Consider the following 27,938-nt stretch of genomic DNA (forward strand, 5'->3'; position numbering starts at 1 on the left):
ATCAAAATTCAATAATGATCAATTACAAGTCCAATGGTGATTTTAATAGTCACATCATTCTCGGATGGACTCTAGAGAAACATAAGAGGGACTTGTAGCATTACTTCACAAGTATAACACAAATAGGTCACCTAGAATTACTTTAGACTTAATTTAGTTGAAAGTTAATCATTAATTTTCTTTTGTCATTCTTTTGCCAATTGGAAATGCCTCCGCTTGGTCCACTCTCTTCCACGTATATATATATATATATATTTTCTCTTTCTTGTTTCCTTCGCACATGAAAGACAGGTCCTCCTTTTACTTCTTCTCTCTCTCTCTTTTTTTTTTTTTTTTTTTTTTTTAAAGTAAAAATGTTATATATATTTTCAAGTGATTATTTATAATAAAAATTATTATTATATTTTGAATGATTACCGCTAAATTTTGAATCATGATAATCTTTACGGTCAGACAAGTAAGCACTTAATTTTTTTTTTGTTTTTAATTAAAAAAAAAAAAAAAAAACAACTCAATATGCGTTGAAATATTTTAACGCAAAACAATTGTATAAACCAGTAAGGGCTGTAGCAGCTGCCAGAGACCACACCGTCCAACAGCGCAGCACAAGTCCTTCGTCTTTCTCACACACGGGACACAGCAGTTGAAGACCAAATCGAAGAGCAATGAGGAGCTCTCCTTGTAGACTGGTTGTGGAGTTGTCCAGGTTCCAATCTTCTTCTTTCATTTTTAAGCCCTTCCTTTGGTCGCCTAGAAAATCTTCTTAATTCATTAAAAAAGGCCTCAAACTAAACACCCAGTTTTCCTTTTTTTCATTAAGTTTCGTGACCATAAATTGGATTTAAATTTTAGATTTGTTATAATGATAATCTCATAGAAGTTTGCAACTTTCTTCGTTTTTAATTTTTTTTTCTTTCAGGGTCTAAGCATGGGGATATAGCACAGAGAGACCTGAGTTTTCTGCCATTTTGATTGCCAAAAAAAAGGAAATAAAAGAAGAAGATGAGGCTAAGCTTCACAAGTGCATGCTGTCCCTCTAATTTCTCAATTTTTACTATACCCTCCCTTTGTACGAATCTTCATCGGACGGTATGCTCTTCTTCATTATCCTCCCTACCCACTTCGTTAAAACCTCAAGTTCCGCTCTTTCTAAGACCACCAGTGCACTCAGCTACCGTTCCTGACCTCAGAAACTGGCATGATTGGGCCAAAAACCTTGCTTCTTCAGTTGGGACAAGGTTTCAGGACTCAGACAATGGTCCAGACTCCAGCCTGTTGTCTAGGGAGCTTAAGTGGCTCATGGAAGATGCAATTGAAGATCACTCGGTATTTTCCCAATTGGGTATTGGAAACAATCAGACAAATGTAAGATTAAAGGCAGGCATAGAGGAGCTTTACAATCTGTGGAAGCAGAGGATTGAAGAGAGGAGGCCTTTTCAGTATGTAGTTGGGTGTGAGCATTGGAGGGACTTGGTTTTGAGTGTCCAAGAGGGGGTTTTGATTCCAAGACCTGAGACTGAACACATTGTTGACTTGGTGGCTGATGTGGTTTCAGACGATGAAGGATTGAGAGAGGGGTTGTGGGCAGATTTGGGGACTGGAAGTGGTGCACTTGCTATTGCAATTGGGAGGATTTTAGGGAGTTGTGGGACAGTCATTGCAACAGATTTAAGCCCTATCGCACTGTCCGCGGCGGCTTTTAATGTGCGGAGGTATGGTCTGCAGGTTAGTGAACACATCATTGTAATCTAAGGATTACTGCATCCATCAATTTTACATGAAAACTCACAAACTCAATAATAGTATTCATCACAAAATCTATCCATTGTTCCGTGTTCCATGTCAAAATGAAAGGCTTGAAGTTATTAAATTGCTTCTAGTAGATCATTGATTCAACATAGAACGTGAAAGATGGGCTCCATTTTAGATCATTTATTCAATTTGGTAGACAAAAATACCACCTCCGTTAAGTCTGATAAGGGTCTTGCTATTGCGTCTAATGAAATATCCTAAAGGATTTTGTTTTTGATATCATTGATGTGCGACTGATAATGCAGTCAGAATAGAGTAGAGGGTGAAGTCATGAGTTCAAGACCCATTGAGTTGGCATGTGACTTACCAATGAAAAAAGAAAAAAAGATTATGTTTTATTGAAGATGGATCAAAACCTTTTGACTGCATTCCTAATTTCCTGTTTTATCAAACCCTCACCAGCCATAGATCTTGCCATATCAAACCATAGCCCTAATTTTCATGCTGTAGTGTAGACTCTGTCCTGCGTTCCTTGTGGATTAGAGTTTCCTGCATCAGAGATGCAATGGAAATCTTTGCTAACTGGATAATATGTTTTCTTTAAATGGGATATACTGACATGCACAGTTATAATCTATAATATGGAATTGATAAGTGCATTATCAAATATTTGTCTAAAGTGCCTAACACAAAAGAATCTTGGAGAATAAATATGCTGGCTAACCTTAGACATTACTTTTGGGAAATCTGCTAGGCACTCTTTTACTAAATTAACTAGCAGAAGCTTTCAGATGAATATTTGATGGTAGTAATGTCCAAATTGAAATGAGAACATTTTAAGTATTTAAAAAGATAATAGAAAATTTTACTTCCTAATATGATAGATATAGCTTGAATCCTTGTGATTGTGAGTTTCGATATAAATATATATGTATATGTGTATGTGTATGAGTAATGAATGTATATATATACTGTAAAACATACATATAGACTCGAGATTGGATCTTCAGGATTTTAAATAAGGTTATTAGATATAATATAAATGGAAGACTTCTATTGAACAGCTTGTGAACAAGTTCGATTTCATTCAAAAAATAAATGAAATGAGTTTGAATAGATTATCTACCTTGGTTAGAAGCTTGAACTTGGCTTGCAATTGAAACAAAATTAAATGAATTAAGCTTGCACAATCAATATTCAGCTCGATTACAACTTTAGCTACATGAAATTAACCTCTTTAAAAAGAGACTTATTCTACTCGGAAAAATTAGAAGCATATTGATTAGCAATTGAGGTTTCCAACTTTTTTCTCTCACCTTTTACTAAAATTCAAATTCCCTAATTATTTGTGGTCATTCTTATGGTTCATTTTATAAGAAACCACTCAGGATGCAATTGAATTAAGGCAAGGATCATGGTTCGAACCATTGAAGGATGTGGAAGGAAAACTTGCAGGTATTGTAAGTAATCCACCATACATTCCGAGTGACAATATCCCTGGGCTACAAGCTGAGGTTGGTAGACATGAACCGAGACTTGCATTAGACGGTGGTCTAAGTGGAATGGATTATCTCTTCCATATTTGCAATGGGGCTGCTTCAATGTTAAAACCTGGTGGATTTTTCATTTTTGAGGTATGGATCTTTCAATACATAGAATTCAAAGTTCAAAATTTTGAATCATCATACTACCCAACTTATTATTTGCTTTTATTTTCTTCTCATTGACAATGTTATAGCGATAACAGAGGCTGAAAGTCTACAGCATTGGTTCATCCCCCCTCTTTTTGGCTTGGAAAAGAAGTATTGAAAAAAGGGCCTTGATGGAGCAGCTATTTTTGAAACTTTAAGATTTTTGGTATTCATAGACATTTAAATGAGACCACCCCCCCCCCCAGCATGGCTGGAAAAAGTAACAAAAGATGGACATAGATGACTGTGGCTCAAGTATGTAAAATTCTTCAATTAAAAGCTTATAAAGATACTTAAAAACAATTAGGCATGTCATGTTTTGAGAACGTTTGGCAGGAGGCACCTGTCTTTGAGTATAACTTGCTTACTGCGTCTAGAATAACATGTACGCAAAATATCTTTGGGCTTTGTTTGAATTAAAGAATTGAAGGTGGAATTTTGCTTGGAGCTGAGTTTTGTAAATTCCAAATGTCAAATTATGTCAACAATCCCAAGGGACTTGAACTCATCATTTCATAGTATCAAAGTCCCAAGTATAAACTCCACCCCATCTGTCAATCAGTTGTTTTATAAACTAACATCAAGGTTATGTTATTAACTTTATTATCTAGTTTGAATGCGTTCGAAAACCTGACAACTCTACCTTGGACCTATGCCCAACCTCTATCAGATTGGTCTGTTCATAAACCGTCCCAAATTCTATTAGTGGGGTTCTTTATCTACCTTAATTAGCGAGACAATTGGAAAACCATGTTTTCTGGGTACCTGTACACCTAGGCTCACCGTATAGTTGTTCCTTTGTCCATGCAACATGGCTTCTAGCGGGTTCATTTATGAGGACGGGGAACCCCTCAAAGCAAGGCCACTAGAACTCTCTTTAGAATTTCCTGGTGAGGAGACGATGATGGCTAATCCTAGGATTGGTCCCTGTGGTGTTGAGCCTGGTGTTGCTGAGTTATTTGGAGAAGTGGCTTGCTTAGTCAGTTAGGTACATGGCCTGGGTGCAGTTGCTTTCGTCTCACAGACTGTTTGTGAAGGTAGTCAGTCAGACCCTATTGGTGTTGTAGCAGATCCTAGGTCTTATGAGTGGGCTCTTGTTGTTAAAAAGGGGAAATTAATCTCTTCACTGGACGTTGATCCTTCTGCTTCATGTTATCTTCTGATTTTGTGAGGGAGGTCAGTGATGGTGATAAGGGGAAGGAATCGCTTTGCATTTTGGTTGGGATGGAGTTAGGTTAGGTTGGTGGGAACAACCAACTTGTGTCCGAACCAGAGCCATGCCTGTACGTGGATCTTTACAATAGGGAGGAACCCTTGTTTTGCTCTCCTCAAAGTTCCTGTCCGACGGGTCTGTTTGGGAATACTGGTTGCTTAGGGTTCAAGTATTCCAATTGGGTATTGCAAAAAGTGAAGGAGATCCATCATGCTGTGAGGGATCGTGTGAGGGTTTTGAGAAGCCGTTTATGGCACTTTTGATAGCTATTGAAGTGAGTTGTTTCCTAAAGGTTTTGGGCTCCCATTCCAAATTAGTAAACAAATGTATTGGGGAGTTAAAAAGATTGAAATGCTCTATTAATTATGACTCTAAAGGTGAAAGTTCAAGCTGTGGAAGAGGCAAGCATAAGGGTTTCTCAGTTCTTGATGAAGCCTAAGTCGCTATCTTAGAACGTGAGAATGTTGAATGATGGGAATAAACTTCTAAGGTTTTGGAATTTACTCTGAGAATGAAAGGATGATATAGTTTGTTTCCAAGAAACCAAGTTGGTGGTTATGTCTTGTAGCATTGTACATAGTTTATGGGGTTGGCATTATGTGGATTGGTGTTGTTTAGATTCAAGAGAGGCTTTCGGTGGAATTTTTTATTATGTGGGATTGGAGGGCGGCAGAATAAATCGGCGAGTGTGTGGGGGAGTTTACTCTAGCGTGTTTATTTAGAAGCGTTGAAAATCATTTCAGCTGAGTTTTTGTGGGTATTTATGACCCTAATTCTAATGAGGAAAAAAGGCTTCTTTGGGATAAATTGACTGGTTTGCTCAGTTGGTGGAACTTGCCTTGGTGCATTGGGGGTAACTCCTTTTTATCCAGCTATGATGTAGTTATCCGATTTCATTTTTATCAGGATTTGATGGACTTTCCTCTTGTTGGTGGAATTTTAACTTGGTCAAATAATCAGGATCTCCCTTTCTGGTTTAGGATTGATAGATGTGTTGTCTCTTTTTTTGGGAAGTCAAGTTTCCTGGCGTATTCTAGAGGATTCTCCCTAGACTGTGCTTGGACCACTTCCAGATCCTTCTTAACTACGGTGACTTTCTGGGGTGTAAAAGGTATCTCAAATTTGAAAACATGTGGCTTAATTCTGAGCTATTGTCACTTTCAAGGCTCTCCGAGTTTCATTTTGGCCTGCAGGCTCAAGGATTTGAAAACTGATTTAAGAAGATGGAATGAGGTGTTTGGCAATGTAGAGAGGCAGAAAAAGTTGTTTGGGCAAGTATTATTTTTAAGCCTTTATAAATTCAGAAAATAAGACTTTAATGTGTCGAAACTTGAAATTATTGTAGAATGTATGAACTTTATACTTGGAAGTAAATTATTGCTCCTGTATTATTGTTTTGTACATATAAATACATATTTTAATTGACACAGATTATCTTATAGTGCCATTCATCAAAAAAAAGATAAAGAAAAAGAAAAAAAAAAAAAAAAAAAGAAGAGAATATCTAAGTGTCAAATATGGAGTAACATTATACCTAGTGTGGCATCACCAACATTGATTAATAGGGATTCCTAAATTGAATGCCAATATCATAAAGTAGGGCAAATGTCTGCATGTTTTTCTTTTTAAATAATACAACTCATATAAGGTTGAAACATTGTGACCTGATGCTTTACTCTTTATATGGGGAGAGCAGATATTCATTTTATCAAAGAGATCATTGGCATTGCTTTCATATTTTTCTTGCTCTACTATAACATGACATGCTTGAGCCAGATGTGAACTCCCCGAATTTTTGTTTAATTTGATTAATTCTTTAAAATGCATAGGTATTCTAGATGAATTGGTTGATTTGTATTTGTTTTCATTCTTTCCCATCTTCTCTCTGCAGACAAATGGTGAGCAGCAGTGCAAGTGTCTTGTGAAGTACTTGGGAAACGATATGAGAGGCAGTTTCCGCAGTTTGGACATAGTATCTGATTTTGCTGGAATTCAAAGATTTGTAACTGGATTCCGTCAATGACCAACATGATTTGTCAATAATCGCAGCCGTCAATTAAGGTAAGAAAAAAAAAAAGGAAAAAAGAATCCAAAACCTTTCTCTTGCTTTTCAATTAGCCATCCTCATGTTTATGAACTTTAGAGGCATATTGTTGTGGACTTAACCCAATGAGACCTGCTATTTTTCTATCTCCGATTTATCTTTTTTTCAAATCGGCCAATTGTTAATTTGAAAAAAAGATGGATAGAGATAGATTAGAGATGAAAAAATAGCATTACTCTTACATAATTCCTCTGACTCCCTAGGGTTCCATGTAACTTTTTACAGGGGAACCTCAACTTAGTTGCACCCTGTTGCATGGGTAGCACAACTCTCTAGCTCAGCAAGACAGAATCAAGAAACTTCTCCTATCCAATCACTTCTACGAACTTTTCCACAATTTGTTTCACAGTTACCTTTTAGTTGATTGTAGGAATATCCAATCATAATTTTTTTTTTTTTCAAATCATTTTTAGACCTCTTTGGCAAGTTTTGACTGAAAACCTATTTTTTGGTATAGAAAAATTGGAAATTGATTTCGGATGCATGGTTGAAAACAAGAAAATTGTTTGTTTAGATGTTAATTTTATTAGTTATATTTTCTGACTAGATAAGTGTCTAATCTTTGGGAAAATTACATTTATCTCCCTCTAATTATTACCCCATTTGCAATGCCGCCTAATGTTTCAATTTTTGTAGTGTCCCTCAATCTCTAATTGGGGTTGCAATTTCCCTCTTTGACGTCCCAAAATGCCAAAAAATGTTAACAACATCTTTCTCTTCATAATTTATTTACCTTAATCTTAGACTGTTATATTCTCCCCTACTTTATAATAATTTTGTCTTCAGAATTTGCCCCAAAATCCTACTTATCCTTGGAAATGTTTCCCAAAAATTTTCCTATATACCTTTTTTCTCCAGCTTTTCTTCAAATCTCACTAAGGAACCCTAAAAATTTGCTTATAAAACTTATTATACATCATATCAGAATAGCCCATGCATCCACAACATTTGCTCCTTACTCCCATAATATAACTCATTGTTTTGGACAAATCCCATTTACAGAACAATTGAAGCCTCACTTCGTCATATGTCCACAGACCCCTCAATCACCATATATATATATATATATATATATATATATGGAGTTTTTCAACCATATGTTTGGAGAAAATTTGACAGGTTAATATTTATATCTTGATCTTTGATCAAGAACCAACACTCCTATCTTGTTATACAACAAACTACCAATATTTAAAACAAATTCAATTTATGGGAGCTAAAATCTTGGGTAGAGCAAGTATACACGTAAAAAGAGTAATATTATACGTAGAACTTTTATCTCATTTTTATCTTCAAAGCAAAGGGTAATGTGATTTTTAAAATTATCATTGAATTTAATATGGATTATTATTATATTTTAACGTAATGATAATTTTAAAACTCACATCACATTTAGGAGATAAAATCCTGCGTATGTATAACACATGTTTATCTCCCTAAAGTTGACGTGAAATGTTACTTATAATTATTAAAAAGCGGTGATTTTTGTGATTGTAATGGTCCAAAATATTCAATATCAAGTATTTATGTTGTAGCAAACCAATGGGTATAAGTTTGTTGAAGTAAACAAAAACGACATCCTCCTCCCTGCTTTTCATCATATTATAACATGATAAAATGGCCCCGACATGTAACAACACAACTCACGTACTAAAAAAAGGATGCCAAATTTTCCGTTGTGAACCAAAATCTCTCCAGCAAGCAAAACTCACTGGAACAAAGTTACAAAGCAGCAAAAGTAGGCATAAATAAATAAATAATTGGTATGGAGCTAGGAGCTATGAGCTAGGAGGTGGCGTATTTCTGGGTCCAAGTTCGAGCAGTAGCCTCGTACTTGACTCTGTCTGTCTTGTACATGTGAGCGATTTCTGGAACAAGAGGATCATCCGGGTTTGGATCTGTCAGCAATGAGCATATCGACAACAGCACCTGCAACCAACCAATTACAGTACATTACATTCACCCACTAATTAAAAGAAATAAATAATTAATAAATCCAAGGTATCAAGCAAGCAATACCTTGGAAACTGTAAGAGCAGGGCTCCACTGCTCTTTAAGAATGTCCAGGCATATGCTTCCATTGCTGTTGATGTTAGGGTGGTAAACTTTTGTTTTGAAGGAAACCTGCCAATTAAACAACAATTGAGGTTGTCTTTTAACTATTAATAAAATAGAAAAAGTCTGTGACTTTGAAATATTAATGTAGCTTGATTGAGATACCTTTTTAGATTCAAGGCACATAAGAAAAATATAAAAGCTAAAAGGATACCTAGATCAATAGAAAAGTAATTGATCAATCACCCAAAAGTAAATGTACATCAATGTGGCGCGATGACACTTCATACTAAAGTTGAAACCCTAGTTATCCATTGGTAAAAGTAACTGATTGATCGGTGTGGCATGAAGCCAAATTGGATTAAAGTTGAAACCCTAGCGCTTGATCAATTCTATTGGCAATTGGTTGGTGACAAACAGTTGGCAAATTGAATAAGTCCAAAGCTATAAGAAATGGAGCATTGGAACCTTAATTATAAAGTTGGTTGGTTTACAATCTAAAACCTATAATTTTCTTACATTTGTGCTTAAGTAATGGAACATGTAATAAATAGCAAGGGTTTCGTTTCTAAAAAGTCCAAGTAAATTTGAAAATAACAACGAAGTAATATTAGAAATCACATTATTATTCTACAAGTATCTTACAATACAGATATAACAATTCAAACCAACTCTAAGATCAATTCTTATTATATATATATATATATATATATATATATGTGTGTGTGTGTGCGCGCGCGCGCGCTCGCGGGGGGGTTCTAATGTTCATGGGGTATTAAGAACTGGGTAGTAGGTAGATAGGGATATTTTCTTTTTGAGTCAATGAGGGAATATTTATGACCTTTTTTTTTTCCTGACTTAGGGTATTCTTGTCGTGTTTGTTTGATTGGGGTATGACCTTGTTTTGTTTTTTTTATATAAGCATTAAAAAAACAAAGGATAGAAATTCAAGGGCACACATAGTTATTAAAGGAGAAACATGTATCGACATGGATGCATGTTATATATATATATAATTTCAAAAATTTAAATTGATAGGAAATAATGATTTAATTATTTAATCAAATATTCTAACACTCTTCCTTACGTGTGGGCTTAAACTCTCATTTAATAAGTGAATGTTAACATGTAGAAATAGTTAACTACAATTGGGGATGAATTGTAGAGTTAGAGTATGTTAAATCACTATTTATCTTAAAAGCTTAAAATTGATAAGAAATAATTGATTTAATTATTTGATCAATACTTTAATACCATATGCACATCAAAATTCTAAATGCATAAAAAGGAAGTTGGAGGTTACCTTTGGTGGCTTGAATGGGTAATCTGGGGGGAAGTTTATGGTTACCAAAAATACACCCCCAGCATAAGGGCTATCATGTGGACCCATTATTGTTGCTTGCCAATGAAACATGTCTTGTCCAATGGGCCCTGTAAAAGTATACGTAAAAATTGAATATCATAGGCCGAACGAATTATCAATTAATACTTGAATTTATAAGAAAGAAATTTTAATTTAATATTTGTTACACCCCGATTTCATATTGGGAGGATGAATAACCATATTCGGTGAGTGTTTTATAAGGATACTCTAAATCCTACATTGCCTTACTTACTAGGTAAAACATTGAGTTTTTTATAAGTGATTTTAATGAAGTTTCGAATTGATTAATCATTTTGAGGGTGATAGCGTAGATGTGGTTTGTATTTTTTTAGAGTTGTTACAAATGTTATCAGAACTATCTAATAATGCTATGTGGGGTTGAGAGAGTTTGTAACACTATAGTACCATATTAAGAAGATGAGTAACTCACATAGAGTTGGTGGTTTATAAAATCACTCATGTGTGCTAAGTTCCGCATTACTTACTTATTAGGTAAAATTGAGCTTTATAAGTGATTTTAGAGAAACTTCAAATTGACTAATCATTTTGGGTGATAGCGTCGCTAGTACTTTTCCAGAGTTGTTACAAACGGTATTAGAGTCACCTATTAATGCCATATGATACTATCAACACTGCATGATGTGGATCTGACGAGGATGTTAGAGATTTAGATGGGATGAGTTTGTAACACCCCAAATCCCATATTGAGAAGATGAGTAACCCATATAGGTTTATAAAGATAAACATGTGTGTTATGTCGTCTCATATTAATTGCTTACTTATTGTGTGAAACTAGACTTTATAAGTAATTGTATGGAAGTTTCAAATTAACTAGCATTTTTAGGATGCTAACGCAGATATGACCAACGCTTTCCTGCTTTGTTACAACATGCAAAATGATATAATGTTACCACAATAAACACCAAAGCTCTATTTAGAATCATATATATAAATATATAGACACACAAAGATATAGAGAAGAGTGTGTAATAAAAAAGGGAAATCAATGAGAAAATTTGGCAACAAACCAGCGCTGCAAGAAGCAGGAGGGTCCTTCTGCAGATCCTTTAGCTCCTTACCAATACGTTTTCCAGCCATCACACCTTCTGTACATTTTTTGAAACACAAACAGGATACGTCCATTCAAATATTTCTCAAAAGTCAATATATAATAAACTACAGAAAATTTACTTCATTTTTAGGATAAATAAAATTCAAATATTTAAGACTCATGCACGTAACATAATGCTATATATATACTTGAAAACTTTTTTTCAATAAAATAAAACAAACGGTAGATAAATATTAGTTTACGTAGGGTCAAGAAGTAAGCCTCTTCAACGTCGAGTTATGAACGCTAAGTAACAGAAGAAGGCCATGAATACGCATCAATCCTAATTAAAATTAATGTACATCTCAGCAAGCAAAATTAATTAATCCCTTAAACCTAATTCTCGAACCAAAAAAAAAGAAGAAGAAGGAAAATCAAGGATTTTAGAGAAATCGGCGAAGATGGAGAGGAACGTAAAAGTGGGGTTATACCTTGGAAACAAAGTCTGAGCGGGTGACGATGGAAATCTGGTACGATCTCTGCGTTTTTGATTTCTAGGGTTTTGAGCGGACGTGCCTTTAAAATAGTTATTCTTTCATATATTATATTTTCCTCCCCATCGTATTTCTGACAATTACAATTTTCTCCCCCAAAGATCCCAGTAATTCCGTTAGTCTCCCCCCTGTTTTTTTTTTTTTTTCTCGACTCCTTTGCTATTTTGTTTAAGGGAGTACCTTCAATCACAACGTTGGGTAAAACCAATCTTTAACAGCATCCAATATGAAAGTGACAAATAAGCTAAATACACCACAAACAATAAGAATGAATACACCGGATCTTATGATTAAAAAAAAAAAAAAAAAAAACCTATTTCTCTTTTCCCTTTCAAGAGAAAAAAGGAGGAGGCATGCAGCGGCCAGCCTTCGATGTCGTCTTCGCTACTATCTGTCATCTCTGATCTCACCTCTGGCCACGCTCATTGTCTGCTGCTCTGGCGCCCTCCTCAAGTTGGTGATGGTTTGTGGTTGTGGGTGTAATGACTCAAATAATTAATTAGGTTTAAGACAACTTAGTTAAGGGGTTAAGAAGACTTTAGGTTACTAGGAACACCTAGAGGGGCATTATTGAAAATTTTGAATTTCAGAGCTACAATAGACAATAGCTCGCGTGGGGGACCACACGAGCGCTCACCTAGCAACAATACACGAGCGCTCGTGTGGGGACCAGGCCGAGCGCTCGTTGACTTCTTGTTGACCACTAATTTTTGCCTGCGTGTGCCACCTACAACTTAAAAACCCTTGGATAAACAGTACATGAGCACTTGACACTGTAATACACGAGCGCTCGCACATTTTCAGAGATTTTCTATAGCACCCTCAGTTTTAGAGACAAGTGTTATTGCATTCAAGTTTGGGGGCTTGCTACGAGTCATACCTATTCCAACCAATTTTCTCATCTCCCGGGTATGATCTTTCCATTTTTCTACACATTGAGGGCAATGTGTAATTCTAGTTTGGGGGTATGGGAGACACACACACACTTTGTCCAAAATTTTTTGTTTTTGAAAAATGCATGTTCATGTTATTCTTGAGATTTTGGTTAATCTAAAAACTATGATTTGAATTTTATTGATGGGCTTAAAATGTTGAACACATGATCTGATGGCAATAATTCTAAGTCTTGTTACTTACTTTTGACATTTGAGAATTCATTTGTTTTGATTTTAATTGCCACAAGCACATTAGCAGATACCTTTTGAGGAATGACATGTGAATCTGATTGTGTATATTTTCAATGTCTTGGGTGAAGCTGGGAGACTTGTTGAATGGATACTTTGGCATATTAAAAAAAAAAAAAAAAAAATTGATCATTTTAAGTAAGTGGACCTCTTTGCCTTATTAAGAATTGAGTGTTCACGTCAAAATGTAAAAATTTTGATTTGATTAAAATCATGGCTAGTTTGGTTTTGTAGCATTTTTTACTCGAGTTAATAAGTCCTTAACGGTAATACTCTAAAACCATCTAGTTTGGGAGTCATTGGCTTAACACTCATTATATGGGTCAGTTAAAAACCTTAAGGGAACTAAGCATTACACAGTCTGATCAAAAAAGAAAAGAAAGTTATGCCTTGGTTATTCATTCATAGGGAATCTCAGTGAACTTTGAGGTATTGAGTCATTGCACATTGGAAATAATTTGAAACCTCATAATAATGTGTTAGTTCAATTTACGCTAAGTTGAAATTGTGATGCATTGGCCTGTCTTTTGTAAGTGGTTAGACTTTGAAATTTAAATTCATTTTGAAGATAGAATTTATCTTTTTAAGCTTACTAATGAATGAAAAATCAGTGTTTTTGAGTGATACTTCAATCTTAAGGATAATATGAATTTTGTATAATGTTTGTGGATAACATTTCTGTTAAACCCTCACGAAAATTTACTCGTCATCTAGGGATGCCTAGGGGTTTAAAAAGCTTGTTGCATACGTTAAATGTAATCGTACATCTCACGAAAGAATGATTTATCTTATTGTTTTATGTTGTTTTTATTTTCAGTTTCATATTGCTAAGAGACTAGTAATATGTAAGTTTGGGGGTGTGATAATTAAGTGCTGAATGTTACATATTCTAGCCCTTTAATTCATATATGTTAATCTCTTAATTTTGTTATTATGTAATGTTTTGTGTTGGTTTTATGTTTTCTTGTAGTTTTTAGGTTTTTGAATAAAAGAAAGCATTTTTTGAAAGTTCCAAGTTTAAATTAATGACAATTTGGGAAAAAAACTGAAAAGCCAAGCTTGAGCGCACAAAGGCCAAGATCGAGCATAGATGTGTGCTCGAGCACACTCGAGCTCCCAGCATGTGGCTAGACCCCTTTTACACTTCAGATTGGGTTTTCAATCTCCTTTTTGGACTAGGAGACTGACCTACAATTTTATTAGGGTTTTTAGGGCTTCTAGGTTTCTCCTAATCCTATAAATAGACCTTTAAGCATTGAGAAAGATAGACAATCTTGGAAAGAAGAATTGAAGGCTCAATCAAGAAGCGTTTTCGGTTTCTTCTTTTCCCTTTTAATTTTAGGATGATTAGCATCCGAAGTATGTGTAACTAATATTTTAGTTAGAGCTCGATTAAAGCCTTAGTCATGTATTTTTAAGATTTCAATATTGGTGCATTTGCTGCAATTATATTTGAGTGTTTAACTTGATTATTTCATGTTTAATCGAATTCCTCATATGAATGTGCTTGACAAACAAATGCATGTGTTTGGGTTTGTTATTTGTGTCAGTTTGGATGACCGAGTCCTTGGCATAATAGAGTGACAAAAGAATCTTATCACGAGTTCTGGATTAATCAATATGGAGAACTAGGAGTAGATACCATGCCATAAGTTTTATGTATTTGTTGATTTCCATAGATTTATACTTTATTGAAGAACAATTTAGTAGACACCATGCTAAATCCTTTGAGAAAGAAAAGAATTAGAGTAGATATCATGCCTAATTCATTACTTAGGGAGATAAATAGCTTAAGGAGTAGATATCATGCCCTTAGACTGGCAAGGATTTAGTATATCGGTATAATTGTTAACATTGACATATTGTTTATCTTAATTGAGTATGATTAGCGGTGGATGTCAAAACCCTAACCCTCGTTCTTATTATTATTTCTATCTTTTATTACTTTTTTATTTTATTATTCAATTCAACTCGTGACATATTGTTTAATTTAATTAATTAATTAGGAAAACATTCTAAGCATAATTTACCAATAATCTTGTATTTGCCTACTATATTATCGTTTTGATCTTGTGCACTTGCGAGTAAAACATATCAATTATTTATTTGTTAATTTAGGTGGATAATTGGCACAACAAGGATCCATGGTCATCATCTAATCTAACCATACTGTTTTGTTGCATTTGTTGGCCAAGAAAGAAACCAAACGTCGTTTGATTCGATGGATACTCTTACTACAAGAAACCCTAGTTTTAATTTATAGGAGACCTCCCAAAAGTTTAAAAACTCTTAATTTCACCCCCTCAAACTTTTAATTTGATGCAATCTACTACTTCCATCCGTTTTTGGCATTAACTCCTAACAGAAGCTATGAAAAATATCAAAATACCCTTGTTTTTTTTTTTTTTTTAAAAAAAAATTTAATTTAAAACTAAGAGTAAATTTAAAATTTATAAAAGTTTCAGGGGTATAAATGTTATTTCATCCTTGTTACTGTCCATTTTAACGCTGAGGGGGGGGGGGGGGGGGGGAAGGAGATAAATGAAATTGAGAGTTTTTTAACTTTAAGGGAATCTTTTTAAAACAAATGAAAGTTCATGAGGCCTTTGTAAAGTTTCCGTTAAAATTTATTTATTTTTAACAAAGTTGAGTAAAATTTTACTTAAATAAACTCTAGAGCCAGAGTCATTATCTTAATTAAGAAATTCCATCTTGAATTTCCAATTTTAAATATTACCTAACAAAAGTACCAAAATACCCTTACGCCATGTCAATATTATACTTGAAATATTCCAAAAACTATCACCAATCATAATTTAATCCTAACCCTCCACAAAAAAACTAAGTGGCCAAATGGCCTAGTGGTTCTCGAGTTTTCCTCCTCCCATCATTTCTCTCTTGCCATTCTTTCACCAATTGGAAATGCCTCCACTTGGTCCACTCTCTTGTCTCTTCCGCATTTTTTTCTTCTCTTTCTTGTTTCCTTCGCTCCTATTCTTTTACTTCCTCTCTCTCTCTCTCTCTCTCTCTCTCTCTTTTTTAAAAAAAAAACTAAAAATGTTATATATATTTTCAAGTGATTATTTATAATAAAAATCATTATTATATTTTGAATAATTATCACTAAATTTTAAATCCAATGATAATTTTTAGTGTGAGGACACTTAAAAAATACATATATCATTTATCTTTAATAAAAATATTTTAAATCTGACCTGCTATAAAAGTATTTTCACTTCTATCTATTTTAAGCTTACCCAACCTTTTTTTTAAAAAAAAAAAAAATTATATATATATATATATATATATATATATATATATATATATATATAAAACAACTCAATGAGTGACTCAAGATGCGTTGAAATATTTTAACGCAAACGCAAACAATGGTATAAAAACCAGTAAGGGCTGTAGCAGCTGTCAGTGACCACAACGTCCAACTGCGCTAGCACAAGTCCTTCGTCTTGTTTCACTGAAATCTGACCCGAAAGCCACCAAAAGCCCGACGTTAACTCTTATGGTCTCTAAGTAAATGGCAACAGCCAGCCTAACAAGGACTCTTTTGGGTTATCGCCTGATTCACTCTTCCTGCTCTCTCTCTCACAAGCCCCGACTTTTGACATCCCTCTTCAATGTAAGTCCCAATTGTTTTTGAGAAATCTTAATCTGGGTATGTGCTAAATGTCCAAAACATGTGTCGGTTTTGGTTTGTTTGGTCGAATTCTGTGATTGTATTTGGGTAAATTTTGTTCTAATGGCTGTTTTGATCGGTTTTTCCATGTGGGTATTCCGTTTTGTTGGGACGTGTATATAAAATTTATAATTTATTAATAGTTTTGAATTATTTTTGGTGGTTTTGAGTGTGAGAAGTGGGGCTTTGCGTTGATCAGGGTTTCTATGATGGAAGGGTTGTTATAAATTACTGTAGCAATTGTTTTGGACTCTTATTTTAACCAAACGAAAAAGACGAGCAGTTGTTTTGGGCTCTGCGTGTTAGTTTATTACTTTTCCTTTCTTTATGATTGTTGTTATGTTTGAAGCATCAGGTATGGACTTATCTGTGGAAATGTGAAATCCAACGAGTCGTGTCTTATGCAAGATCAATGCAGGAAAGACAGAAGTTTTTTAGGGTGCATAGAGTGCATTTAATGCTTTTGCTCGACGAGACTTATGCAGTGATATCTTTGCAAATCCTATAGTGCAAATCTGTTTTACATGCTTTTGCTGTATCCTGAAGGTGTAAACTGAACTGCGAAAATGTTTAAAAGAATCTTTGATCATGTGATTTTCGTACAATTATTTATTTAGATTTTGTATATTTTGGAAAGAAATTAGTTTGATGGTAAAAACCTTTGTGTTTGTATTGAAACAGTCTTAGTGAGTTGAAGCTATCCCTTCAATCTTGTTATGCTCTTTTGGCCAAGATCATATGATGATATGATATGGTTTTTCATGTTACTTGCAGAAGAGACCATTTCACTTTCAAGCCGTGCCCACCTATACAGCATATAGAACATCACCTCGGATTCCTTGTGTTATGGCTTCCTCAGTGGCTGGGAGAAGAGCTCATTTTTCAACACAATCATTATCTACAAATGAGCCTGTTGTTTCCGTTGATTGGCTCCTTGCTAACCTCAAGGAGCCTGATCTCAAGGTTCCTGCTTGGGCTTGTTCCTACCGTGCCTTTTTTCTTTCCTTTTTGTGGAATGTGGAAATGACCTGAATCTTTGAATGGTGTTCTTGAATTCAGTTCTTCTATTAGAGTGGAAATTTCTTCTGCTTCATCTTATATATCACATCTAAGATGAAGCAAAAAAAATATATCACATCTTCATATCTCTATGTACATAAAGATACATCCATGCTAACATATATGTTAGCGTGCATAGATGCACACAAATCTCTCTCTCTCTCTCTCTCTCTCATAACAGTAAGCTTTGCATTTACGGAACGTCAACCTCACTACACCCCATATACAAGCCCCAGAACCAAGCTTAGTATTAAGAGTTGGTTTTTCATATATTTCTTCTATTCAGGTGTTGGATGCATCCTGGTACATGCCAGATGAGCAGAGGAATCCAATTCAAGAGTATCAGGTATTTGCTAAGATTATGTTAAAATCACTTTGAAAATAGTGTTTGATAGATTTTTCATCCTCTGGGTTCTGAAAAAAATTTGGTATATGGTATAATCGAGATATGCTCCCTACATCATTTCTGTAAGATTTTGTCTGTTGTACTTTTTCTGCCTCAGCTCTGATGCATTTTCCTCAATTGATATCTCTCCAATAGGTTGCTCATATTCCTGGTGCCCTTTTCTTCGACGTAGATGGGATAACAGACCGAACTACAAATGTGAGACAGTTTCTTGTCTTCCATATTTTTATACACATCCATGCAAAACATAAATACATATTTACACACATACATATCTGATGATTATATATTTAGATTTCTATATATATGTATGTATGTATGTATATTGACATATTGAGCAATATACATACTTTTCTGTTGAGATACATTCATGAACCATAAAAAAAAAAATAGTTAAAGACCTAATTGCCCCCTCCCCAACAAAAGAATGAACCACACTGTGTGTCTTGGTGAGGCAGCATAGTGCCAATGGAAAAAAGATAATTGACTTTTCCTGGAGCATGTGTTGTTGGTGTTCCTCATGTGCTTCATGGGGAGGCCTGGAGGTTGTCAGGGGTTTGGATTGTTTTATGCTGTATCAGTAATTGTTGTATATTGGAGTATTTAGGGAGAAAGAAATCGGTGTCTTTTCAAGGACCACGAGTCTAATGTGCTACAATTACTGTTGTTCCTAATTTTTCTTCCTCTAATCTTGTAGATCTTGTTAACTTTTTAGATTTTCAACTCTAATAGGGTAGTTGCTTCTCTTGTATACTTTTTCGTGTACGAGGGTTTTGCTTCTCTAGGTAAAGCCTTTGTGAAAAGAAAAGCAAAGCAGGGAGTGAGAAGTGAAGAGAAATCCACATTCTAACTGGGAAATTTTAGAATTAGAGGTGAATTCTTTTGTTTGCAACCTAAATCAGATTTATTATCAAATATTTTGTGATGATTAAAGAATAGGTTGGTTTTGGTTAAATAAAGTGTTAAAATAGAGATAAAAGTGGTTGTCTATCTCTTCACTTAAGTGAATAAATAGCTTTTCATGAACACTTTGAAAAGCTATCTTGGGTATCTTTGGTCAAATGGACTTGTGGAGAAGGTTTTCGCTGCAAAGGTCTCCCCTAAAATTTTAGCTAGAAGCACTTGTGGAGAATCAGCAGAATGCAGCCTAAATTACTGTCGTCTTCTGTGGATTTTTGAAAAATATATTTAATTTGCACCTTGTGAAGCTATTGTCAGTTGGATTTTGTTGCTTATGTGCTTCTTGAAAATAAAGGACCTATAAGAGACCTCTTTCATTTATTACATGATAATTTCTTCAGTTAACCAATAAATAGATTGAATATATAAGAGAACATATCTTGTATGAGAGTCTAAAGAATGCGTTTGAGAAAATAATTTCCAATTCCTTAAACTTCAGCAGATGAGCTCGAAATGTTCTAATGATTTTGCTTTAAACAAGGAGACTTTTCTAGGTGGGTGTGCTATTGTGCCATCCATACGCCACCTTTTTTATTTTATCTTGTATGCATTTCCCTTTTTTCCCCCTGTTTATAATATAGAATTAGTGACTTGTATCAGTTGCCTCACATGTTGCCATCCGAGGATGCTTTTGCTGCTGCTGTTTCTGCTCTTGGCATCGAGAACAAAGATGGGTTGGTTGTTTATGATGGGAAGGGGCTTTTTAGTGCCGCTCGAGTCTGGTGGTGAGTTGTGGCATTGATAATAAAAGTTCAACTTCACTGGAATCAATGTCTAATGCTTTGGCTACTAATCATAAACTGATAAATTTCATTTTCTATTCTAATAATAAGGATGTTCCGAGTATTTGGGCATGACAGAGTTTGGGTGTTAGATGGAGGCCTGCCAAGATGGCGTGCATCTGGATACGATGTTGAATCTAGTGCTTCTAGTGATGCTATTGTGAAAGCTAGTGCTGCCAGTGAGGCGATAGAGAAAGTTTATCAGGGACAGGCGGTAAGTTCATAACTGATTCAATTTGTCTCAGATTTCTCTTCTGTTGGTTCCTTTTTCGTGGGATGGAAATAGTTTAGGTTTTATTTTCTTGATGCTTATGGTAATTCATTGTCTTGTAAATAATTCTCATAATTATTTTACCTTAAATATTGAAGAAAAAGCTCTCTATATGTTAATACGGTGCTTTTGTTTCTCCTACGGTACATGATTTTCTTGTACTTTTTTCTTCTTCTACCTAGGTGTTTTCTCATGAATACTTCCTGTATACTTGGAGGCGCTTTACTCTTTACTCTTTTAATGATATTGATTACTACTTATAAAAATAAAATATTGACTTGGGGTTCTAAGACGCTACATTATAAATATAATACCTTCTTACTTCATGCTTTTGAAAACTGAGCTAAAATTGTTTTTGTGGTAAAATTGTGTTCAATTAAGAATTGCTTTTGGAGAAGAAAATTTTATTATTCGATCACTTGAACTGGAGCAAGTTGCAAGGTTAGGATTTCAAAGGCAAATGTTGCAGGAAGGTAGGTGCTAAAGTATGTTGCTATTTTATAGCCATTTTGCTAAGTAGGCCTGTTGTGCATTTTTGTTTTTGAAAGACATATCTCGTTCTTGTGTTTACTTTTATAGTATGGATCAGAGAAGACAATTTCCATGGGAAATTCTTTATTGTTTACTGCCAACTAGGTTATGTAAAATAATACTGTTTCTGTAATTTTGTTCCTTAGCTTAATGTGAAACATAATTTAGTGGGAAAGGAATTATAAATTTTGATTTAGAGGTTGACACAGGTGCATTTTTTCATGAGAAGTGTTTTTCCTTGCCTTTTTAAAGCTTCAATATTCTTTGCTGGCATAAGGTATCAGATTCATATATATCATACCAGGTCCCCCACTTGTTTGATAATTGTTTTTTTTTTCCTAATATTTTATTCATCTTTTGTACTGTTTGAGTGTACTTTTGCAATCTTGTTAGTCATTGCAATGACGTGCATTATTCTTATGCAGATTGGGCCAATTACATTTCACACAAAATTTCAGCCACATCTTGTCTGGACCCTTGAGCAGGTTTGGTTGCTCTTATCTTAATCCGTACTGTTTTCGTAATAAAATTAAGATTATGTTTCATTTTCATTTACGAAAGTGCTAACTGGCTATGATCAGGTTTTCCAACCTGATGTATTATGACAAATGAATGAAATGTATGTCTGTGGTTTTAGTAACGGTATGATGCATGATCATGGGCCCATAGCATGCTTTTTGTGAATATATCGTATGTGATATGCATTCTAAAGGGTCATATGAGTTATTTATTCTAGTAAAATGCCTTTAAGCTGACTGCAATGTATAAATCCATTATGGATGGACATTATTAGGGCTATACATGCGGATGCGGTTATTTGCAGATTTTTTGAATTTTTGTTCTTTTTCATATGATTAGGGGTTCTCTTTGTATACTCTGCGTACTAGAGTTGTGCTGGTTTGCATTTAATTAATGATAATGAAATCACTTTCTGCATTCACGTCATGTGGTTACTAATTGCTATCCACGCAGTTATTGAATACGGTTATTAACCCCTATCCGTATATCAGCCATAAGGTAATGGGCCTTTTGGGCCATTTTTGGGTCTCTATTAATGCCTATTTTAAATGATTTTGAAATGTTTTAGGCCTGTTTTAGTGTTTTGGGCTTGTTTTAGTGTTTTTTAAGCCCTAGTATTTTAGATGAATCCATATCTTGATTCCACATTCCAGCTTAAAAATAACAAAGAAAATACACACCCTATGATGGGTTCATCTAGAAAATACAAACATACAAATTACAAAGTGTGGTTGGGGAATTTATTTATATATTTAAAGGTATGCAGATGTGGTTATTAACAGCATCCACATATGCGGTTAGTGGTTAGTGATTAGTTCCGGTTAATAACTGCCCGCATGTACAACCCTAGGCATTATACTTGTTCTATTGAAGTAACTAGAGAATTCTAAGTTAGCGACTTATTTTCTATGGAAGCAAGTTTTGTCTCAGCAAGTATGGGCAGAAGTTTCCTAGGTAAGTTAGGTTCTGATTTCAATATTCTGACCACATTTCTTCTGTGGATTTTCCAGGTTAAAAAGAACATCGAGGAAAGGACTCACCAACACATAGATGCCCGGTCAAAGGCCAGGTAGCCAATATTCTTCTCTTTTTTGTATTTCTCTTGATCTATGAATATGATGGCTTCACCCAGAGAAGGTAATATATGTGAAATTTTGTGGAATATTGACTCTGATTCTTGTGCTGTTGGTTTGAAAAACTTGTGTTTGATTTTCAGCATTTAGTTTGTTTATTGCTTCCTTCCCTGTTCTTCATAAATTTCTCATCCTTGTCTTTGTATTTTCTTTTAGTAATTTTTATTCGTTGCCAATAAAATGACAAGAAGCTTGATAACAAATAGATAAGAAGCTCCTGTCTATGGTAAACATACCAAGTTCTATGTAAACAATGGGTAATTGGTCAAACATGCACTAATTCTGTAAGCCCAATTAGATTGGCATCGTTGACTAACAAAATGTGTGTCAACATAATCTAAATGTGATATTTATATCACCAAGAGTTCCTGTTTATGGGAGGCCTTTATGTTCGTATGACTTTTAATGCTCTATGAAATTGGTTCTTGGGCCAGTTTGGTGGCCAGGTGAATAATTGGAATATTTTAGATCAGAACTTTACAAGCAAAGTACAACTCAAGCTTGATTCCATCTATTTCGTTTGCTTTGACGTAGTTTGCTTGATTCTAATTGCTAAACCTAAGCATCATCTGGATATGATTGGGTATATCCAACTCACAAGCCCATGATTGTTGTAGCCTATTTTGTAGAGGATTGCCAAGGATGGTCCAGACTTCACTATGTTAAGTGGTCAAGAAAGTGATTTCTGGTTGTAAATATAATTTTGAATGATTTCCAGAATGCATATTTCTAGTAAAACATTCTTGAATTTGATGGAGATATTATCTTCTCTCAGGTTTGATGGATCTGCAGCAGAGCCTCGAAAGGGGATAAGAAGTGGTCATGTACCTGGCAGCAAGTGTATTCCTTTTGCCCAGGTGAGAGATCAAATTGTTGTAAGGTGTCTGTTGTATTGTGATGATCTGAAGAATCACACATAGCTTACCCAACTGTTGCATTGAATCTATTTATTTTCCCAGGTTGCATTTGAATTTAGCTTTACTTCAAATGTTGGTTGATCCATGGTTTTCGTGGTTTAGTTACTCCCACATTTTTCCTGACTTGGAAATCTAAATAAATTTCACTTGTGGCTCTTAGTAGGTTCTCACCAGGATTTCTCCTGTTGTGCCTGCTTCATTGGATCCAAATCCATTGAGCTATGCAACATAAACAATTTGTTTATCAATATGTATGGTGTTTCTTTGTAGGTGTTGGATGCTTCCCAGACACTCTTACCTGCAGATGAGCTAAAGAGACGATTTGATCAAGAAGGTAAGGATTTTTTTCTTTCTTAATTTTTCTTTCCTAGTGTTGGTTCTATTCTTGTGAGAAAAAAAATTTATACTTTATTTTAGGAGCTGTGAAATTCCTCACTGAACTTAATTGAGAAAATTCCTATCTACATGTTAATTCCTTGTGGATTTGAAACTCCAAGAGGTAGTATACTCGGCTGGAAACCATGCCGCATAAAGTAGAAGTCACTAATTTGAATCTCCCATTTTCCCTCTCCCCTTGAAACTAAAAAAAAGAAAAAAAAATGTGGATCTAAAATAATTTGGATCAATACAAATACATAATGAATTAGCCACGTGAGACAGGTAAAACTCTCCAGTATATGATGCTTCCTAAGATAATCCAAAGTGAGGATCTTCCCTAGGGTGGCCGGCCAAGTAAAGAACCCCGTTCTTAAGGAAACCTTCCCGCCAAATATTCTTCCAAGGGAGGAGAACCATCATGAGGGACAAGGATGTTGTATAATGGTCTAATGTCGACGAATAAGCTTCTTTTGGAGGGGGCTCACAAAGCTTGTCTTCACCTCCCTGCCCAAATATAAAGGAATGCAATTAAAAACAAAAAAAGAAGCAAAGACATCCACCTTGTAAAGCTTACGTTCCAATGATGGGAGCTACTAGAAATCTCCAAATGATCTATCACATAAGCATCCTTAATGTGAGCAATACTATACATATTTGGAACAGCTTCCTTGAAAGCCTGGTCCCCACACCATATGTCATGCCAAAATCTAATCTTGGAGCCATCTCCCACCTTAAATCTGGTATGACGAATCTCCAAGAGGTAGTATAATCGGCTGGGGACTACGTCTCATGAAGCGAAAGTCACTAGTTCAAATCTCCCTCCCCATTCCCTTGTGGGGACATGTCAAAATATATATATATATATATATATATATGGTACAACTAAAACTCCCTTCAACCCTTCTTGATATTTTCTAGAACCCCATTCTATACGACCCATGAACCTCATTAGAACGCCACAAACCCTTCAAACTTGCATATTTAAGCTCTACTACGATTCTTTTTTTTTTTTTGATAAGCTCTACTACGATTCTTTGTAAAGCCTTTCTCTAGCACCATAGCCACCTCCACAAAAGAGCAAGGTTGAGCAAAAGCAAGTTTTGAACTCCCTCAAAAATCGAAGAACAAACCTTGGACCAGCTCACCAAGTGAAATTTGAAATTTTAACTTAGCCCGCCCTATAAAAAATCCCGTTGCAACTTCTCTATGTGATTGGCAACACCAGTAAGGAGAGGGAAAAGAGAAATGTAGTAGACATGGGTAAACTAAAAGGTTGCTCTTGATCATGGTAATCCTACTGCCCTTAAATAACACTATCCCAAATAGATTTGACCTTAAAATTGGCTCCCAATGGAAGACCCAAGATACTTTAAAAGCGAAGAAGAAACCCTGCATCCTAGAAAACCTGCCCATATGAACCAATTTTGACTTGGCCAAGTTAATCCTCAAACTGGAGACAACTTCAAAGTTCAAAGCGTAAAAATAAGACACAGATAGCGGAGGTGGTCTAGATTAGCCCCATAGAAAATCAAGGTATTATCTGCAAACAAGAGATGTGATATATTAATCCTACCAAAGTTTCTAGACCCCACAGAAAAGCCTAAAAGAAGGCCCCCGTTAGCAGTGGCTAAAAACATTTTACTTAAAAGTCTCCATGATGATGACAAACAGCTACAAAGACAAAAGATCTCAAGAATCCAAAATCACCAAAACATAAAAGTGCACCGAAGAAATACAATGCGCTATCCAAGAATGCCATTTCTCCTCAAAAATTGCACATCCTCAACAAATACAATAAGAACTCCCAATTGACATGATCATTTCTAAATATCCAATTTCAAATCATCCCTGGCTCACTAGATATGATCGTGCTATCCAAACATTCATTTGTTATAAGTACAAAGTCAAGGATTTGTTAACCTCTGACAAACGCTTTTTGGGGCTGGGAAGTACTCTTCCCCAAAACGCTTTTCAGCCTATTTGCTAGGACTTTGGCAGTAATCTTGTACACTCCACGCACAAGACTAATAGGTTGAAAGTCCTTAACATCAATAGCCCTGAATTTTTTCAGAATGAAATCAAAAGCTAGGCCATTCATCTTGGGCTGTTAATTAAACTATTCAGTAAATAATCTGTCATAGAATTGCACAATGTGATCCCTGATCGTAGTTTGGTTAGAAGAAACCGAGCATTTCACTAACAAAGGCTCAATGGAGTAGTTTCTCCTTTTCGAGTTGGCCACTCGGTAGAAAAACTTAGTGCTTGTCACCCTGTTTTAACCATAGTGTCCTTGACTTATGCCTCTTAACTCATCTCCTCCAATAAGATAGCCCTCTCCAAATCACTAATAACTTTGTTTTTCCTGAACTTTTTGTCACATAAAGCTCTTTCCTCCAAGCCATCAAGAACACCAATTCATCCAAAAGAATCTTTAGATGGGTCTCTCCACATTACCATACACTTGTTCATTTCAGACTCTTAAATAACTTTCAAGCCCTTGAGTTTATGAGCCAAAATGAAGCTCAGAGAGCTTTGAAAATGATAAGAGGTCCACCATTGTCTCATCCTATCCACAAAACCTTGGGCCTTTAACCATATGTTCTCGAACTTAAAGTATCTTCTGCCAGCTGAACATCGCCACAATCAAGAATGAGAAAATGATCTGAGCAAAGTCTAGGCAACCTCTTTTGACTTGTCTTCTCAATCCAAAGAGACAAGAATCCTGCAGTACAAAATATTCTGAAATCATCATGATTTGCATTTCCATATTTTCTATGTATGAATTGTGTCAATATATCACATGAATAAGATATATATATATATATATATATATATATATATATATATATATATATATTGTCTCCTTTGTGTCAATCTATCAATTTAAACACTTTGAGTAGTTTGAACGATGTGCTTCACCACTTCCATTTCATTCAAGCCCTTGAGATTGTAATTAGATAAGCGTAATGCTGACAATATGTGCTTCACCACTTCCTGTGTATTTGGGTTGCGCCCCTCTATGCTCTTTAATGCATCACTACTTATAAAAAAAAAAAAAATGGTATATATGATATTTTGAAAGATTAGAAGTTTCACATTTTAATCGAAGTTTATTAACTGTATCCCCTTTGAAATCCAATGAAATGAGTGGTGGACCAAATATTAGAGGTTAAATATTTTGTTGTGATTCCAAGAATAAGCTTAAAGACTTATTTTGGCTCAATATACATTATACACCAAGCTTACTTCTTGTTTTTGGGCTTTTGATCAATTGCAATTATGCCATGCGTATGTTTTATGCAAGCATAGGGGTAAATTGGCCATTGGCAACTTAGGCTCAACTTGATTTTGTAATATGAGGATCCTGATCCCAAACTCTTCTGCAGGCATCTCTTTGGAAAGCCCTGTTGTAACTTCATGTGGCACAGGAGTAACTGCATGCGTCATTGCATTGGTCTCTCTCTCTCTCTCTCTCTATATATATATATATATGTGTGTGTGTGTTGGAATGTGTTAAAACATTTTGATTGGTGGATAGTTGGAACATAAACGGAAGGATTGGCTTTTCCCTTGTTTGGTTAGACAGATATGAAGAGGAAAAGGGAGGGGTCCTTTTCCCTCTGGGCATTTGGGTAAAATAATTTATATTTCTCATTTATTTCCATTCAATTAGTAGAAAACAGTACAAAATGAATGATAAGATGATAGAGTAGCTAGGTGCCTATACTTGCCCCAAAGAATAATTAGATGCCCACAGAGCTAGTTTTCTGCTGGGAAATACTTGCGTTAGTAATGGTATACTCCACATTTTTATCTCACATTGTTGATGTGGTATCGTCAATTAGCCTTTGGATTGGGAATGCCACATCAGTAAAGTGAGATAAAAATGTGGTATATAACTTTGCTCTGCTTGTATTGGCAATAGAATAACCTTGGTCTCATCAATGCTTGTGTTTTGAAAAGGTTATGCTTGTGTTTTTCAGGGCCTACACCGACTTGGTCGGTCTGATGTTGCTGTCTATGATGGATCTTGGACTGAATGGGGGGCACATTCTGAGACACCTGTTGACACTTCCTAAATGCCTATGACAATATTGGAAGCTTACCAGAAGCATGAGCTGCATGAGGTCTGTCACACTCAGATTGTGACCAAGGAGGTTGTATCTAAAACAGTTGTTTGGGAAACCAATGTGACACGCAAGACTGAAATAATTGAATTACATTAGTTTTTAAGTTATTCCACTTTTCTGGTTGATGAATTTCATGTCAACCAAGTGTTATTGAGACCAAGTGAACCACC

The 27,938-nt window shown here is 35.1% G+C and overlaps 3 protein-coding genes across 4 annotated transcripts; 2 read left to right on the top strand and 1 right to left on the bottom strand.

The window, feature by feature from the left end:
- Window positions 1-570: 570 nt before the first annotated feature.
- LOC132175579 (RNA methyltransferase family protein) lies at window positions 571-7,291 on the top strand. Of its 2 annotated transcripts, XM_059587556.2 has the most exons (5): window positions 571-706; window positions 920-1,725; window positions 3,141-3,386; window positions 6,548-6,717; window positions 6,986-7,291. In XM_059587556.2, exons 2-4 carry the CDS (start codon window positions 1,003-1,005, stop codon window positions 6,677-6,679), a joined length of 1,101 nt encoding a protein of 366 aa, XP_059443539.2. In that variant the 5' UTR covers window positions 571-706; window positions 920-1,002; the 3' UTR covers window positions 6,680-6,717; window positions 6,986-7,291. The 2 variants fall into 2 exon arrangements, with proteins under 2 accessions (XP_059443539.2, XP_059443540.2); XM_059587557.2 differs by lacking the exons at window positions 6,548-6,717; window positions 6,986-7,291 and adding an exon at window positions 3,491-3,626.
- A 1,254-nt stretch (window positions 7,292-8,545) lies between these two features.
- Window positions 8,546-11,301, bottom strand: LOC132174970 (ubiquitin-conjugating enzyme E2 5B-like). The gene is made up of 4 exons (XM_059586749.2): window positions 11,228-11,301; window positions 10,119-10,246; window positions 8,780-8,884; window positions 8,546-8,689 (listed from the first exon to the last, which is right to left on the bottom strand). Exons 1-4 carry the CDS (start codon window positions 11,295-11,297, stop codon window positions 8,546-8,548), a joined length of 447 nt encoding a protein of 148 aa, XP_059442732.1. The 5' UTR covers window positions 11,298-11,301.
- A 5,056-nt stretch (window positions 11,302-16,357) lies between these two features.
- On the top strand, window positions 16,358-27,922 carry LOC132175220 (thiosulfate/3-mercaptopyruvate sulfurtransferase 2). The gene is made up of 12 exons (XM_059587090.2): window positions 16,358-16,625; window positions 17,457-17,645; window positions 18,028-18,087; window positions 18,283-18,345; window positions 19,708-19,832; window positions 19,941-20,103; window positions 21,117-21,176; window positions 22,221-22,279; window positions 23,119-23,200; window positions 23,531-23,594; window positions 27,025-27,092; window positions 27,622-27,922. The coding sequence occupies exons 1-12, from the start codon at window positions 16,524-16,526 to the stop codon at window positions 27,715-27,717; spliced, it is 1,131 nt and encodes a 376-aa protein (XP_059443073.2). The 5' UTR covers window positions 16,358-16,523; the 3' UTR covers window positions 27,718-27,922.
- The last annotated feature ends 16 nt before the right edge of the window (window positions 27,923-27,938 follow it).

Source organism: Corylus avellana, chromosome 3, assembly GCF_965113065.1.
Source record: "Corylus avellana chromosome 3, dhCorAvel1.hap1.2, whole genome shotgun sequence".
Lineage (NCBI taxonomy): Eukaryota > Viridiplantae > Streptophyta > Magnoliopsida > Fagales > Betulaceae > Corylus > Corylus avellana.

Excerpts from the sequence above, each read along its gene's own strand:
- LOC132175579 (XM_059587556.2), top strand. The coding sequence starts at position 1,003 with ATGAGGCTAAGCTTCACAAGTGCATGCTGTCCCTCTAATTTCTCAATT. Across the intron at positions 1,726-3,140 it reads TGCGGAGGTATGGTCTGCAG|GATGCAATTGAATTAAGGCA; the intron begins GTTAGTGAACAC and ends GAAACCACTCAG. Across the intron at positions 3,387-6,547 it reads GTGGATTTTTCATTTTTGAG|ACAAATGGTGAGCAGCAGTG; the intron begins GTATGGATCTTT and ends TTCTCTCTGCAG.
- LOC132174970 (XM_059586749.2), bottom strand. The coding sequence starts at position 11,297 with ATGGCTGGAAAACGTATTGGTAAGGAGCTAAAGGATCTGCAGAAGGAC. Across the intron at positions 10,247-11,227 it reads TCCTGCTTCTTGCAGCGCTG|GGCCCATTGGACAAGACATG; the intron begins GTTTGTTGCCAA and ends ATACTTTTACAG. Across the intron at positions 8,690-8,779 it reads CTGCTCTTACAGTTTCCAAG|GTGCTGTTGTCGATATGCTC; the intron begins GTATTGCTTGCT and ends GGTTGGTTGCAG.
- LOC132175220 (XM_059587090.2), top strand. The coding sequence starts at position 16,524 with ATGGCAACAGCCAGCCTAACAAGGACTCTTTTGGGTTATCGCCTGATT. Across the intron at positions 19,833-19,940 it reads AGTGCCGCTCGAGTCTGGTG|GATGTTCCGAGTATTTGGGC; the intron begins GTGAGTTGTGGC and ends TCTAATAATAAG. Across the intron at positions 21,177-22,220 it reads TTGTCTGGACCCTTGAGCAG|GTTAAAAAGAACATCGAGGA; the intron begins GTTTGGTTGCTC and ends TGGATTTTCCAG.